General features: G+C 50.3%; 1 protein-coding gene across 8 annotated transcripts in view; it reads left to right on the forward strand.

The window, feature by feature from the left end:
- Window positions 1-16,587, forward strand: part of DHX34 (DExH-box helicase 34) — a 55,769-nt gene that overhangs the window by 25,574 nt on the left and 13,608 nt on the right. For 3 of the 8 annotated variants that reach the window (XM_088150981.1, XM_088150978.1, XM_088150977.1), the window contains exon 16: window positions 49-231. In XM_088150981.1, coding sequence (XP_088007107.1) covers window positions 49-191 — 143 coding nt within the window. In that variant the 3' untranslated portion in view covers window positions 192-231. Of the gene's footprint in view, window positions 1-48; window positions 8,218-8,591; window positions 8,713-11,964; window positions 13,160-16,587 lie in introns of those variants that run through there. The other 5 variants (XM_088150976.1, XM_088150983.1, XM_088150982.1 and 2 more) reach the window with 4 other exon arrangements.

Below are 16,587 nucleotides of genomic sequence, written 5' to 3' on the forward strand. Positions count from 1 at the left end.
AGAGCTGGAGTGTTGGGGTCACTCATCCTGCCTTCTCTGCTCCTACAGGGCCCAGAGGGGAGACAGTGGTGGCTGCCTCTGGCACCTCTGCCCTGCAGCAACTGTATCACTGTGCCATCTGCCAGGAGAACCTCCGTCTCACACCCATGGAAATCCTGAAGCATCGGAAGCAGCATCAGGGATGTCTGTGAAAGGGTCCTGGGGGAGACCTGCTCTCTGTCTCTGTCTCAGGTACCTTCTGTTGATGATTATGCGCTTGGGGGGCATCCTGGGGGAGTGTGGATAGCCCCACTTGCTTTCTGGCAGCCAGCATGGAGCTTTGCCTGTCTCTGACTCCCTCCTGGGTGTCCTTGGCCTGCAGTAGGAAGCCGCGGAGCTCTCTCCCTCCCCACTCCATCAGGGGCTGCCCTTTGCCTGGTAATGGAGCTGAGTGACCTTCTCCGGGGGTTTCCTCCATCATCTTAATCTCTCTGCCTTGTAAAAGGTCCATGCTGGCAGTGTTTCTTAAAAGGGCGAAAAGATCTCCTAGGTGGGCAGAAGCAACTCAGGCCTTTTAAGCTTCCTGTGCAGAGGTACCAGGTGCTGCTTTCTCAGCCAGCGTCCGACCACCTTCAGCGGCAGGAAGATCTCAGGGTGGCCTGAGGGCTGATTGCACTGGTGGGGAGGTGGAACTTGTGTTTTGCTCTTTTACAGATTTATTTCTGCTGCTTGGGATGCTCAGGTGGCATTTGGGTCCACTTCCTTCTTCCTGGAGTCTGCAGCCAATTGGGGGTGCTTTGACTCCAGTGTTTTTCTAGGAAGTCGACCAGGCTCTGCCTGGCCTTGTCTTTCTTTCAGTGGGAATGACTGGAAAGAAAATGGTTTTTCTAAGAGCAAGGCAAGCAGCCCCCTGGCTGCAGTTGATCCATCTGTGCCCCAACATAAAAGTGCTAGGCTAACTGAGCAGAACTGAGGACCGATTTGTGAAAGTGGCTTTTGTTTTTTGACAAGGAGCCATCAGGATGTGTATCAGGCTGAAGGATAGGGGCCATGTGGGGGGCGTGTGTGAAACAAACCCTTGGCTGTTTCCCAAAGTTGGATTGCTCCCTGGAATTGGCTTTGGGTTGAAGGATGAGCCCAAGGGAAGAGGAGGCCGGCTGCTCCCCAGCAAACATAGTTCAGCCCAATCAAAGTGAATGAGACCCTGTGGGGGATGCCTGGTGCTACTGCAAAAGCCTTGAACCAATGTGGGCATACTGAAATTGGGAGGGGATTTTTTTTAACCATTATGTTAAAATAAATTATGCTTATTTTAAGCTGGGGTTGTAAGAATGTTGTTGTAGTAGTAGTAGTAGTAGTAGTAGTAGTAGTAGTAATAATAATAATAATAATAATAATAATAATAATAATAATAATAAAAAACTGAGGGAATCAAGATGCACAATGGAAATAACATCAAGAGTCTGGATGAAGAAGATCACTACAAATACCTGGGCATCCTTCAGGCTGACAACATCAAGCACACTGAAATCAAGAAGAAGCTTAGTAGTGAATAAATCAGAAGAGTCAAAAAGATCTTAAAGTCCCAACTCAGTGGCGAAAGGTGATTAACACCTGGGCAATTCCAGTCATTAGATATACAGCTGGAATAGTGGACTGGACTCAAGCTGAACTAAAAGCCCTGGATAGGAAGACCAGAAAAATAATGACAATGAATCATGCCCTTCATCCACGTAGCTACGTTGACAGACTCTACTTACCAAGGAGCATAAGTGGGTGTGGAATGTTATAAGTACACCAGACAGTTGAAGAAGAAAAAAAGGCATTGGAAGAATATCTGAAGGACAGTGAAAAAGATGTACTGAAACTAGTACGCCATGAAGAAATGAAAGAAACCAAACTGGCCTATTTTTTTTTTTTTTAAATCTGCGCTCAGTCGTTACCGACTCTGCAGTGACTGCTTGGACGAGTCCTTGCAGTTTTCAAGGCAATTGTTTCAGAAGTGGTTTGTCAGAGCCTCCTTCCTAGGGCAGAGCCCAGCTGGCGAGTGCAGGAGGCGAGATTTCCGTTGCTTCGCGCCCTTTTCAGGCAGGCGCGGATTTTCGCGCTTACTGGCAACTGCTCCCGACTCCTTTTTTGCAAGCATTTTTCCTCCCACCGGAGTGAGAGTACCCATTTATCCCACCGGAGTGAGAGTACCCATTTATCTACTCACGTGAGTTTTCGAACTGTTGGGTTTACAGGAACTGGGGAGGAAACAGGAGCTCACCCTGCTAATGTGAAGGCTGGACTCGAACCGCTGAAGCGTTGACATGGCAAGGCAAAGTATTACATGGCCAATACACACACACACACACACACAACTAGCAGGCAAAGGTGATAACAACAACAAGACTTGGCAATGGCTAAGAGCAGGAAAGTTGAAGAAAGAGACAGAGGGGCTAATTCTGGTTGCACAAGACCAAGCCTTAAGAACAAACGCATACAAAGCCAGAATTGAGAAGACAGCAATAGACAGCAGATGCCACCTCTGCAAAGAAGCTGAAGAAACAGTGGACCACCTAGTTAGCTGCTGCAAGAAGATCGCACAGACTGACTGCAAACACTGGCATGACAAAGTAGCAACAATGGTGCATTGGAATATCTGCAAGAAATACCATTTGCCTGCAAACAAGAACTGGTGGGACCACAAAACAGACAGAGTAATAGAAAATGAAGAAGCCAAGGTGTTCTGGGACTTTAGAATTCAAACAGACAAGCACCTGTCGCACAACATCCCAGACTTAACAATTGCTGATAAGAAAGACAAAAAAGTCTGGATAGTGGACATTGCAATACCTGGAGATAGCGGAAGAGAAGAGAAGGAACTGGAGAAAATCACAAAATACAAAGACCTGCAAAGAGAAATAGAATGACTGTGGGAAAGGAAAACAAAGATGGTACCAATAGTTATAGGCGCCTTGGGTGCAATCCCAAAACATCTGGAGCACCACTTGAAGACCATCGGCATTGACAAAATCACCATCAGTCAATTGTAAATGGCAGCTTTACTTGGAACAGCTTATATCCTGTGATGATACCTTTAACACCATCAAACAACATCTGCCTATCCCAGGTCCTTGGGAAGGACTTAGGTGGATAAAAATGCCAAATCCAGTCTAAACATCTGGCTGACTGTGACCAACCATAATTTATTAAATGTATAAGCTGCCCAACTCCCAGGGGCTCTGGCTGGTTTACAAATTGTTCAGATTGTTTGAAAAGAAATAATACCAAAAAACCCACAAAACAAATAAGATGGCAAAGAAAAACTAGGATGGGAGCAAGGGAAAGGAAAAGGGGGTGTCAATTCTCTCCAAAGACCTGGGTGAAGAGCCAGGTCTTCAGGGCCCTTCGAATTGCATTTTTCCAGGGGAACCTCATTCCAGAGGGCAGCGCTGCTACAGAGAAGGTGTGCCTTCGGGGTCCAGACAGATGGCATTGTTTAATTGATGGAACCCAGAGTGCACCAACTCTGCCAGATCGAATCAGCTGAGCAGATACAATGCAAGACAGATGGTTCCGCAAGTAACCAGGCCCTATGCCATGTAGGGCTTTATAGGTGGCGAGCAGCACCTTGAATCACACCCAGAAGCAAGCTGGCAACCAGTACAGCTTGTGAAACAGAGGTGTTACCTGGGCATACTGAGGCATGCCTATCACTGTCCACACCGCTGCATTCTGGATCAGCTGAAGCTTCTGGGTGGTCATCAAGGGCAGCCCCATGTAGAGTGTGTTGCAGTAGTCAAGCCATTTTAAAATGTTTTATGACATTTCCAGAGTGTCACTGAATGGATTTTCTGATCCTGGGCCATGCACCAATCCCAATCTGGCCCTGGAGATAGTGCTGCCACCAAGTGAAACCACCTGGACTTCTGGATATCTAGACCAGCTGTCGTCCTGGGCAAGGACTACTTTTCCAGATAAAGGCAGAGCCAAGAGCCCTGCTGTTCCAGCGACATGGGATGGTTGCGGGGAGAGGAGTGTGGGCGTCCGGTGAGGTGGGCTTACGGACACCCAGCTCCTCTCAGAGGCTGACCCCTTCCTTCTTGTCTGCCAAGGTTTCCGCTTGCCCTTAATTGCAACTTGTCTCTGCAGCAAGCAGGTGGAGTGGCAGAAAGAGGTGAATGGCCCTGGGAGGTTCTCTCTTGCAGGATGCGAAGGGGCTGTAGCTCACCAGTTTCAAGGCCCAGAGATTGGCAGCTGCTCCCTAGTAGTCTCCTGGGAGGATGGATGCCCTGAGATGGCAGGCAGGGTTAGGGTTACAGGTAGTCCTCAACTTAGGACCACAATGGGGACTGGAAGATTTGTTGTTAAGTGGTGTAGTCATTAAGCGAGGTGTCACATGACTTAACCTGATTTTATGACATTTTGGAGCTGGTTGTTAAGCGAATCAAACAGTCATTAAGTGAATCATGCAGTTCCCCATTGAGTTTGCTTGTTGGAAGCTGGCTAGGAAGGCTGTAAATGGTGATCATGTGACCCCGGGATGCTGCAACTGTTGTAAATACATGCTTGTTGCCAAGCGCCTGAATTTTAATCATGTGACTGGGGGGATCCTGCAGTGGTTGTAAGTGTGAGGACCAGACATAAGTCACTTTTTTCAGTGCCACTTTAACTTCAAACAGTCGCTAAACAAATGGTCACAAATTGAGGAGTACTGGTAGTGTTCTGTGTATTTGATCCAATTACCAGGCTGGGGGGACTGGTTTTCATGTACCAAAACAGCCATTTGGCTCCAAGTCTAGGGAACTGACTCCCACCAGCATTATGCCTGGAGTTGGATCATGTAAAGTTTAACATTAAAAGCACTAAAAGTGCTTCCATTCCATAAATTTGAATGTGTGGGTGTTGATGTTCTTGTAGCTTATCAGGGACCTTTTAGTTTAGAGGCACAGCTCCTTAATTTATTAATTGTAATACATTATTGCTTAGAATGATGAGTTATAAAATTCATTTACTAGTACCATCAGTCTAGTTTATCAATCCTGTTAACTATCTCAGAGGGTTCCAGCTCCAGAAGTTATCAGGGTACAAAGCCCCATTTCTGTCTACAGCAGCAGCATGAACCTTGAAGCCCCTAAGACAATGTTTGGCAAGGTGCCCTGGCTATATTTTAAATAGAAAGGCAGAGTAGGAGTCTCAGCAATCTCAGACATCTGCTCAAGATGCTGTAGAGTGACAAGGTGACCCCAGGTCTGGCAGAACTGCTTTGGACAACAGAGTCAACTTTTGACTTGGATTATCCGGATGACTAAAAACTAATCTCAGGTGAAGCAAAATGAGAAAGCAAACAAGCTCCATCTTTCAAGGCCAGATTTGGGGAAGGGGGTTTGAAGAGGTGTCTTCGAGCTCCTGAGGGTGGACCCTTTTTCACCCTGTGCCCAACTCAAGTATGGAAACCACCTGAGTTTTGACCCACATGCTCAAAAGAGAGAAGTGGTGACCAAACCGGAAAGTGGTGGCGGTGTGTGGGAGATCCGGTCGAGCAGTGGTTGGGCATTGACCTACATGCTCAAGCAGAAATATGTTTATTGATTTCTTTATAGAAATGTGTATATACTGCCTATTCACAAGACTTTAGGCAGCTTAAAACATAAGAACATAAAAACAGTAATAAATTAAAACACTTTGGATTGAGAGGCAGGAAATCTAAAGGAACTGATTCGTGAACAAGTTTTGGGGAAGTGAGATAAGCGTTAAACAAAAGGAAGAAGTATTTTTCTATTGTAAAACATGCTTTTGTAACAAGACAGCCAACCTAAGCATTACATTGTCAAGGAGGATGGAATGTCCTTGATTAGAGTGAAATACCCTAGCCTTAACCCTAACCTTGCAGTTTCTCACCTCCTCACTGAGGCTGCCTCCTGGACAAACCTTCAGGTGGTCAGGTGAGGGCTTTCTCATTGCTTTTGCCATGATAGGATTAAAAGGGCTTTTCTTGACAGTGGAAATGTGATTGTTCTTGGGTCAGGTCCTATTTTACATATGCAAGTGGGGGGAGCAAGAGTGGGGGGGAAGAGTTTGCAGCTTTATTTCATTATTTTTCCATCACAATTATCAGTCAATAAAAGTTTTGGATATAGTTGAGAATTTATATACAAAGCAACTCTATTTTTTTTTGAGCACAATGATAATCCCTCAGCTCCCAAGCCGCTTAACCCACAATTGACCTCAGGAATCTCAATTCCTGCAGTGTCCTCGCGAGGACCAGCTACCCAGAGCACAAGTGGGCAATCTTGTGATCTCTCCTTCTCCAGAGAGAATTTTGTCAGCCAGAATTCACCACCTGGCTGCCAATCTTCACTGCGGTGCTGTCTCCGCTCGCAGACACTCGCAGGAATGTCTAACCTGCCATAGATCCTTGCTCATAAGCCTGAAATCACAGGCATTTTCAAGCATGGTTTTGTGATCAAAGGAAGGGAAACCCACAAGGGTCTCGGAAATTACCACCTTCGTTAGGTGGGTGGCTGGCTTCTGTCAATGTCCAATGATTGCTTTCATCATCTCTGGAGAGGGACCAACACTGTTTGTAGTATGCTTAAATTGACTCTTGGCTTTGTTCATGGGACAACCGAGTAGGCTTTAGAACTGATGTTAGCAATAGCACCTGCTTGGCCCATTCATCTGTGAGCTTCTATAGCATCTGCTATTATGAGGCTTCTGAATTGCATTGCTGAAGGTCAACTAAACGCAAGACGTTGGAAGAAAGGTAGGCATTTACGCCCACTCAGCAGCCTTGAGGGAAGTGGGTTGTCTTCATTGTATCGATACAGCAGGAGCTCTGGAATTTCCCCACCACAAAACATTTCTCATTTCTAAACCCCTTTTGCTTATCACATTAAGAAGATGCTGGCTATGTAAGGGAGGATGAGGAAGAGGCGGCAGCTTTATTCCATTCAAGTCTTGAGGCAGAACATGGCATCCTGAGTACAGAAGAAGGGAAACATCACGATCTGAGCAGCTGGCTTCATCTTTCGTCTGTATAAAAGCAGACGTTTGTATGAAAGGAGATAACAGAAAGGGGAGGGGCAGCCTGAGGCTCCAATGGCTGTGTGGCTCAAGCAAGAGATGCTGAAATTGGTTACCTATTCTTAGTCCCCTGTTCAAGCAAAATTTTGAAATACAGCAAAATCAGTTAATTATTCAATTTAGGTAATACTGTACCTAGAATTAAGTGAAGAATACATACTCAGTTTAAAGGTCTCATCAAGCTTCTCATGTTTTGGCCAAACACATTTTCACAAGTTCTTGTAGGGTGCAATTCATCTTCTGCCAGCCTACTATCTAGGCAACTCAGACCAAGATCCCTCAAATCAAATCTTTCTCATTGATGCTGTTTGCATGGCCAGCCATTCTTGCTTGGATTGGAAAGATGGATGAGAATTCCACTGGAGCTTCCTGCGGAGATTTTCCAAGTGGGTTGTAGCTACAGCCAACTTGGACTTTGGATCTTGAAGGAGGGAGCTGCAATCCAGTGATGTTTACTTCAGGATAGCTTCAGGACCGCACCTTGCAATGCAGAGATGCAGCATTAATGCTCACCTTGAGCAGCTCTCTCTTAAGTCACCAAACCCTTTGATACTTTTTTGCATCTCATGATGCCCAATGAAACTTTGATTGCAGAATCATCAAATTCATGGAAATCCAGACAAACCTCTTTCACATTTGTAATCCTCACACATCTTTTTTCCCTTCCATTAAGGAAAGACAAAATAGTTTCAGGATGCCTTACATATCAGGAGCCATCTGTCTGGAAGCTGCCGCCTCAAATGTGTGCTGGTGCTGCTCTCTCCAGCCCCCACATGGCAGAATTTTGAGTCTGAGAAATGCGACTAATTTTCCTTGATTGCCATCTGGAGTGTGGTTTGAACAAATGTTGTGTGGGCACCTATGAGAAGTATTTTGAAATCACAGAAAATAATACAGTTCACATCCTTAATGAACCACTGTATGAGCTGTCATTTAAAGGTCTTTTTTCTTTGAAAAATTTCCAAATCTCATTTTAAGGCTTAAGCCAACTGAAGGTTTACAAAATACTTTGCATGCTTTTGACTTTCCAAGAATTCCTCATCAGGAAAAATGTTTAAGAATCTAGAAAAGGAAGGGAGGGAAAACTCAAGATTATAGGGTAACTTTATATTCCCTAAAGAGCAATGGTACCCTTTTCCACCACAGGGTCTTGTCTTCCTTCCTGACCTCTCATTCACTGGCTTTTTAAGCGCGCGAGAGAGAGAGAGAGAGAGAGAGAGAGAGAGAGAGACACACACACACACACACACACACACACACACACGGCTTATATAAAAAAAAAATTCCCCTCTCACCCCTATGGGTGGTCTGTGTCTTCCTCAATCTTGGGTCCTCTACCAGAGGCCTGGGAGTTTGAGGGTTCTGCGCAGGATCTGAGCTGTTCCTAGCACTGCACTCTTCTGCACAGAGAGCTCTGATGTTGTTCCTGGGACCTGTTGGAGCCATTCTCCCAGCTTAGGAGTCACGGCCCCGAGTGTTCCTACCACCACTGGGACCACTTTGGCCTTTACTTTCCACATCCTCTCTATTTCCTCCTTCAGGCTCTGATACTTCTCCAGCTTCTCATGCTCCTTCCTGATGTTGCTGTCACTTGGCACTGCTACATCTATCGCTACCGCTGTCTTCTGGTCTTTGTCTACTACCACGATGTCTGGTTGATTAGCCAGTACCTGCCTGTCCGTCTGGATCTGGAAGTCCCACAGGATCTTAGCCCTGTTATTTTCCACGACCTTCTGTGGAATCTCCCATCTGGACTTGGGGGGTCTAGCCCATACGCTGTGCAGATGTTCCTGTACACAATGCCAGCTACTTGGTTGTGCCATTCAGTGTATGCTGTTCCTGCCTGCATCTTACACCCTGCCACTATGTGTTGGACTGTCTCTGAGGCCTCTTTGCACAATCTGCACCTTGGGTCCTGTCTAGTGTGCTAGACCCCTGCTTCTATGGATCTGGTGCTTAGTGCCTGTTCTTGTGCTGCTATGATCAGTGCCTCAGTGCTGTCTTTTAGTCCGGCCCTTTCCAGCCAGATAGGATTTCCCAATGTCAGCCACCTCAGCTATCTGTCAATGGTAATCCCATGCAGGGGCTTGTCTTGCCATGGCGCTTCCTCCACTTGAACTTCCTCCCGTCTGCTGCCACCTCAGGCGTTCTCTCAGCAGCTCACCTTTGGGTCCCATCTTAGTGATGTACTCCTGGATGCTCCGGGTTTCGTCCAGGACAGTGGCTTAGACACTCATCAGACCCCGCCCGCCCTCTTTGTGGCTGGGGTACAGTCTCTGGGTGTTGGACTTGGGGTGGAAACCTCAAGGAGCTTCCGGGTCTTCACATCAGTCGCCTCCATGCCCTCCTTTGGCCAGCTCACTATACCGGCAGGGTATCTGATGACTGGCAGGGCATACATGTTGATGGCATGGATCTTGTTCTTCCCATTGAGCTGGCTCTTCAGGACCTGTCTTATCCTTTGGTGATACTTGGATGTTGCTGTCTTCCTTGCCGCCTCCTCATGGTTCCCGTGTGACTGTGGGATACCAAGGTATTTATAGCTGGTCTCTATGTCTGCTATGTGGCCCACTGGTAGTTCCACTCCATCGGTCTTAACTACCTTCCCTCTCTTTACTATCATCCTGCCACATTTCTCCAGTCCGAATGACATCCCAATGTCCTCACTGTAGATCCGTGTCAGGTGGATCAGTGAGTCGATGTCTCGTTCACTCTTAGCATACAGCTTGATGTCATCCACGTAGAGGAGGTGGCTGATGGTGATTTCACTCTTGAACTTGTACCCATATCCAGACCTTGTGATTATCTGGCTGAGGGGGTTTAAGCCTATGCAGAACAGCAGCGGGGACAGTACCTCACCTTGGTATATGCCACACTTGATGGCCACTTGTGCGAGCTGTCTTGAGTTGACTTCCAGTGTTGTCTTCCACAGTCCCATTGAGTTCTTGAGGAAGGTCCTTAGTGTCCTGTTGACTTTGTATAGCGCCAGGCACTCACAGATCCATGTGTGTGGCATTGAGTCATAGGCTTTCCTGTAGTCAATCCAGGCTTGGGAGTACACTTTGGATGGTTCTTTGGAGAACAGGGCATTTATCTTCTTGGCCTCTGCTTCTCTAGTGTATTTCCTTAGCCTGGTAGCCAGTGCTGTGAGCCTTTGTTTAGCAGTCTCTAGGGCTTCAGATGGAGTCAGGCCCATGTATTTTTTCAGTAGCCAAGTCTTATCCTTAATCTCCACACGCTTCTGTAGTTCCACCAGCTGACTGACTTCTCTCTGAGTTGCCTTGATCTTAGCCTCCCATTTCATTTTCCAGGGTGGGTATGTACTGCTGTTCTTGATTGTGTAGCCAAGCATTTCCAGGATTACAGCGGCTGTAGCATATACCAATTCATTGGTTTCAGTTATGGTGGTAGTAGGGATTGTCTGGAGGGCTCTGTTGGCATCTTCTGGCATACTATCTGATGATACTTCTCCACTGAACCTTGGTAATCGGACTCGAGGGTTGACTGTAGCTAGTTTATCCATGATCTTATGCCTCATATCAGCTGCTGTAATCTGTAATGGAAGGGGCTTCCATTAAAAGGAATATATAAAAGCATATATATATGGCTTTTAAATATATATATAAATAAATGTTAAGCATCCTGTCTGGCAGCGAGTTCTTGGAAACTCTTGGCTGACCTAATAAAGTGGGGGGGGGGGTGTGCCTTCAAGTCAAAGTTGACTCTTGGTGACTGCCTGGAGATGTTCCTGCAGCAGTTTTCTTGTCAAGGTTTTTGGAAGCGGTTTGCCCTTGCCTCCTTCCTAGGGCTGAGAGGGAGTGACTGGCCCAAGGCCACCCAGGTGGACTCATGCCTAAGGCAGGACTAGAACTCATGGTCTCCTGGTTTCTAGCCTGATGACCCAAATCCCTGCACCAAACTGGCTCTCCCTAATAAAGGGTCTGCATTAATATCATAGAATAAATATATAACATGTACCGTATAGTCAGTGCAGTAGCTTTTTACATTTCTTGCTTTGGTTTACTGCTTCTTGTGCCTCTGTAACCTTTGTGCTGTTCAGAGAATGTAGAAAAGGCACCTAACCAGTGTCTCCAGGTACCTCTCTCTGCTTTCAGTTTCTTTCTTTGGAAGCTCCCCCCCTCCCCAGGCCAGGTTTTGATTTGCTTGTGGCAATGCTGGATGATTAATAAACTGCAATGAACTTACATCCCCTCCGGTACAAGCAGGCTGGACTGTACATTGTGCTGGGCCAGGGGGTCTCTATCCTGGGGTCTCATGAAGACAGACTGTTGAGCTCAGGAAATGCCACGTCCCTCAAAAGCTTCACAAAACCTTAAGGGGGAGGCCTCTGCAATGTAGTGATCTGGTAGAGTATTTGCAACTGAAAAGCCAGCAGAGATGAGGAACAGGGATGGGAGCAGCAGCAAGGGGTTGCTCTGGTTGCTCTGAACAAGGCCCAGGTCAGATCCTGGGGGCTCTCTTGGTTGACCTCATAACAGCACTTCATGGCTTCCCTCATTCCTCAGTGTGTGTGTGCACTGTGCTCCCAAACAATGTTGAGACTTGAGGTGAGAGGGTTGGGGATGCACCAGTTCCATCTGGCCTATGGTGATGCAGGACATGGGCTGGGCACCCAAGCCTATCCCAGCCAGCTCAGGGATTCTTTCCCACACCAGCCCCATCTGGTAGTCACTGGGGCATCTCCATTCCCGGGACAGAAAACAGTGACAGTACAGGGGTGGCTTGATTTTCTAATCCCACCTGATTTGTTTTGCCATGTGGTGGAAATGCATATTTAAACACATATCACAAGAGTTGCTAGTCTGCAGTCCATTTCAGAAAGGGTTTGCTCAAGGAAATCAAACCAACTGAATGACTTACCTATTTCCTCTTTTAATTTCCTTGCCTTTCTAGTTCTGGATTTTGAAATCAAGTTTATGGGGGTTGACAGATCCAAAATTATATTCCGAGCCTACAAACTAGGAAGTGAATGTGAAATTCTAATTTGCCACCCCCTTGGCCATCTGCTGGGTTGCAAGGTTACAGCTTCCTGAAGATCAGGACTATCGCTTATTGTTTGTCTTACTGCATTTGCTTTAATGTTATCAATTATTTGTATCTGCTTTGGGATTTTGTACAGGAGAAGTGGCATACGTGCATTTTAAATAAAGTGATCTACAGGCTTGAAGGGCCCTGCCATTGCTCAGAAATAGAGGTTCTCAACCTTGCTCCTGGAGTGGAAGGGGGAATTTAGGTCTGCTTTGAGCTGCTGGCTGTGAGAAGGGCAGAAAGAAAAAGACGCGGCAAATGCCACCCTTCCTGACATTCACTCAGCTGTAGGATCCTGCATTCCAAGGCCACAGAATGTCTAGCTGCTAACTCAGCTTCTCTCCAGGGGTGAGGTCTTACTTCATGAGTACAACTACTGAGTTGCTTTGCGTGAGATGGGCAGCTATATAAATGTGATATACAAATAAATAAAATAAACTAACTTCCCAAAGGAATTATAAAGCTGGAATAGGGAGTACACAGTGAAGAGAACAACCTAGAGAAAAGGCACTGACCACCTTGCTGCAGGGCCAGCATATGTTGATCGGGTCTCCCTTTTTGCAGGCGCCGGTCAATTGCCTGTCTGTGCTTATGTCTAGGACATCAGGGCTCTGTGGAGATGGCTGTTCTCTGGCTGTTGCTAAGCAGCCAGTTCCAGATCAAGACAGACAGCAATAGCCACTCAGCCCAGTTCCTCCCAGCCAAGTCTCAGCCCTCCATCTCTGGCCAGATTGCTGTCAGATTTTTTGACAGTTAACCACCATTTGTGTGGTTAATTGCAAGTCCTAAGATCTGCCCACGCACACATGGCTGACAAACTGTGCCACATTACAGCAGTGGCATCTTGACTAAGTGCCAACCAGAAAGAGGATGAGTATTTCTCATACACACATTTCCACAACATCAAACAAGTGAGGCTGGCAGAACTCAGTGCAATTTACTTGGGGTGTCCAGCTTTTCTCTCTGTGACATGAAGATGAGCCTCTTCTGGTGTTCACCAGGGCTCAGAAAAGGAGATTGAGCCTAGCAGTTTCTTTGAGTTGGATGAAGCAAGTGGTGGCCCTCTCAAGGAGAGGAGGCCATGAATGGGCTGCGCACGCCCTTTCCTACAGCAGAGGTTTCAGAGTACTCTGCCTTGGGCTTGAGGAATCCTCAGCCCGGTACCGAGAGGGAAAAGAGACAACGCTGCCCTTTCTGGGCATGCCAGGTGCATGGGACCAACTCTGTTACAGAGGCCTAGCTAAAGAAACTTCAGATCCCTCCCTTGTGGAATAGCTGAGATCCAGGTTTCTGCTGCCTGCTGTCCCAGAGGCCTCTGCCTGCTCTGGAGGATGCACACCTGTGAGCAGAGATCATCACCCCTCCCTCTGCCTGCTCTTGGCTAGGGTTAGTTCTCCCAGTGGCCTGTGCAGGGCAGGCTACCGGATGGATGGAGGCTGATTGGCAAAGGGCGCGGAAACACACCAGAGGGGCAACCTCCAGGCAGCTAAGCCCGGAAGCGGCTGGCTAATCTGTCGTCCTCCTGGCGGCCCGGCCCGGCCGGTGCCTGCTGCTGCTTGAGCACATGCCTCCCTGAGCCTCTGGACTCCAGGGTGGCGCGGCTGTGTGTGGGGAAGAGGTGCTCCCGCTGCTTCTGCAGCCTCCCTGGGCAGGCCGAGAGGAAAGCAGCCGCGCAAAGGGCGCGGGGAGAGGAACGGTGAACGGCTACGTCGGGGCTCGTCATTTCCGTCAGCGAACGGGCACGCGCACCGGGGGCACAGCGGGAAAGCGCTGACGCGCCACGCGCAGAATTGCGAGAAATCCTGCGAGCCGCGACACCCGTCGGTCGGTCTGCTCCGAGCAGCGTGGGAGTACCTGGCCAAGGGACGGCGAAGCTGCTTCGCGGGACGACGGTCTGCTGCGGCTCCCCTCGAAAGAGGGGCAGGGGGCGTCCGCGCCCCCACCCGGTTCCATGTCTTCTGGAATGGGCAGCGGCGATTTCCTTTGGAGCCGGCGACGCATTCGCTGCAGCTGCCCCACTCAGGCGCCGAGCGGGCGGGCGTCTTTGCGCCTCCTGCAGTGACGGCCGCGGACGGGCTTCCTTAGCGTGTTTTGTCCGGGAGGTGGCTAGCGGGCCTGCTTGGCTGCGGCGACCGTGCGGGAGCGGAGAGTCGCAGGAGACGGTGGCAGCCCCGCGTTCGCCTCGTCGGCAGTTCGGGCCCCGTAGAGTTGGCTGCTGGGCGAAGCGGGCGCAACGCCGGCGGACCGATGCAGCGCGTGTGACGTGCTGGCAGGAGGAGCCTCTCCGGCGGGCGCATGGCCAGCCTCGCCTACCAACTCGGGCGCGCAGAGGAGGCGCGGCCGCGAAGGGCGGCCGTCGGGCCAGGTAAAAGCGCGCGGCCAGAGGGGTGTTGCGGCGGCAGCCCACCTTCGCCTTTGCCCGGAATTGCGCAGTCATCGCCTGTGACCTGGGTCAGCCATCAGGGAGGAGACCGAGGAGCCGCCGGGAGCGATCGGGCTCCCCGGAGGCGAGCGACCTGTTCTTGCTCACTCTCCGTGGGGGGAGGGGGGCTGATATTTTCGCTCGCAAGGGGCCGGTCGCAGGCGGGGCGACCCCCTCCCCGACGGATGGCAGGCCTCAAGGTGAGAAGCGAGGCGGGGGGTGGGTGGGTTTCGGCCCTAAGGCGGTAATTTTGGGTGCAGGTGGGGCGCCCGAGGAGCGTGTTTACGCTCCTTTGAACTCCCGGCTGCGGGAAAGCTGTAGCGGGGCTTCGGGGTGAGCCGCAGACGCCTCTGTTTTCCGCCTGTGCAGCCGCGGTGCTCTTCCACCGGGCCCCGTTGTCTGTGAAGCGGGGCACGCGGGGAGCGGCGCTGATGCTATTCCACGCTTGCCTTGGCTGGGGTGTGTGTGCGCGCGCGCGCGCGCTTTTGCTGCTGGCGGAACCGGCCTATTTCCACCTCGTGCCAGGCCTCCTCCGGGATGGATGCTCTGGCCGGCAGCTCAGGTGGGGCCTCTGCTGGCCGTTCTGGAACGTTGCTCCGAGGTGCCCACCTGGCGACGGGGAACCCCTAGTGGGGAGTGGCGAGGGCTTGCGTCCCCTGTGGCGCCGAGGCCACCTCGGGCCGAGCCGGAGAACGACGGGGCCTCACCAAGGGCAGGGCAGCCCCTGGGCGAGAGGCGGAGAACTCGGGCTCCGGGGCCGGGCCTCGCGCGGGGATTGAAGCCGGCCGGTGTCGGTCGCGTCTGGTCTCCAGCCCTTTTGGCCTCACCTGGAAAGCCCGCCCGCCCTTCTGCAGGGCTTGAGGTGGCGGGGCGGAGGCCTCTCCGCCGGGCAGCTTTTGCCGCCGGCGGACTTCCCTTTCTGTACGCGGGGAAGCGCGCTGCCCTGGGGGCCTGCTTTCTTCTCGGGCCCGGCGAAGCGAGGCTTATGTGCTGTCTTCGGCCCAGCCCTGGTTGGCAGAGCGGTGGGAGCACGCCGGGGTACGCCTGTGGGACCCGTACTCCGGTCTGCAGCCGTGTCCAGATCGCCGGTCTTGCTCGCCGGTGAGCGGGGGGGCGGCGCTTTCTGGTCAGTTTGTAGCCTTAACTCGTCAGAGGTGGTCTATCCTTCGTCCCGGCGGCTGGACTTTGAAAGCGGCTGAGGTGATTCTCGGTGGCTGCGGAGGGAGGCGAAATGCTCTCCCCGGCGTCAGCAGAGTGAGGGAGGGCCATCCCCGCTGCCGATCACGACCCCTCCCTTGCCTCTCCCGTGCGGTGTGGTTGCCGAGCGCGCCGGCCGTGGCTGCAAGGCATGGGTTCCTCTTCCAGCTTTGCCGCCGCGCTGCTCTCCGGCTAGCGGGGAATCCCTCCGCCAGTCGAGCCTTATTGCGGCAGGACTCGGGAGAGCCTGTACCCCACGGCCCCTTCTTCTTCCTCAGATGAAATAGCAGAGACCCAGCGAATGAAGCTCGAAGCCTGTCTCGGTCGTGGACTGGAGTGAGAAGAAGGCCGTGCCGTGGGAGCAAGACAGAACATCGGGCCATGATTTTGGTGCATGTGAGGACAGGCCCTGTGCACAAGGCTGTCTGGTGTGCTGTGAGCCATGGCTTCTCGCCCAAGGTTTCTGCTTACTGCTGAGTCGGGGGGGGGGGCATGCACTCTGTGGATGAGGATCCAGGGGCCTCTGTGCTGCCGGAGGATGGCATGCAGACCTATGTGCGAATGGTGCTTTTTATGTTCTGTGTGGTTCATGAATAGCATGTTACTGTTTTTCTTTTAAAATGGTTTTAGAACTGTTTAATGTTTTAAGCAAATGCATCTTCTGCCCAGAGTACTTAATAATTGCATAGGTTAGGAGTATAACAACAACTCCTACTACTAGTAAAAAATACGTGGCTTGTAGTGTGAGTGAGGGTGCAGCTTAATGAACTGGTGCTGCCCGGCCTGTTTCCAAGGCTTGTCTTTCTAGAGGCGAACTGGGTATATCTTTCCCAAGCTAACCAGAGGAGTTTTCCCTGCTGGGTTACATA

This window comes from Python bivittatus, unplaced genomic scaffold (genome assembly GCF_059951505.1).
Source record: "Python bivittatus isolate LINGU-HERP-01145 unplaced genomic scaffold, Pbiv_v1 ctg000620_np1212, whole genome shotgun sequence".
Lineage (NCBI taxonomy): Eukaryota > Metazoa > Chordata > Lepidosauria > Squamata > Pythonidae > Python > Python bivittatus.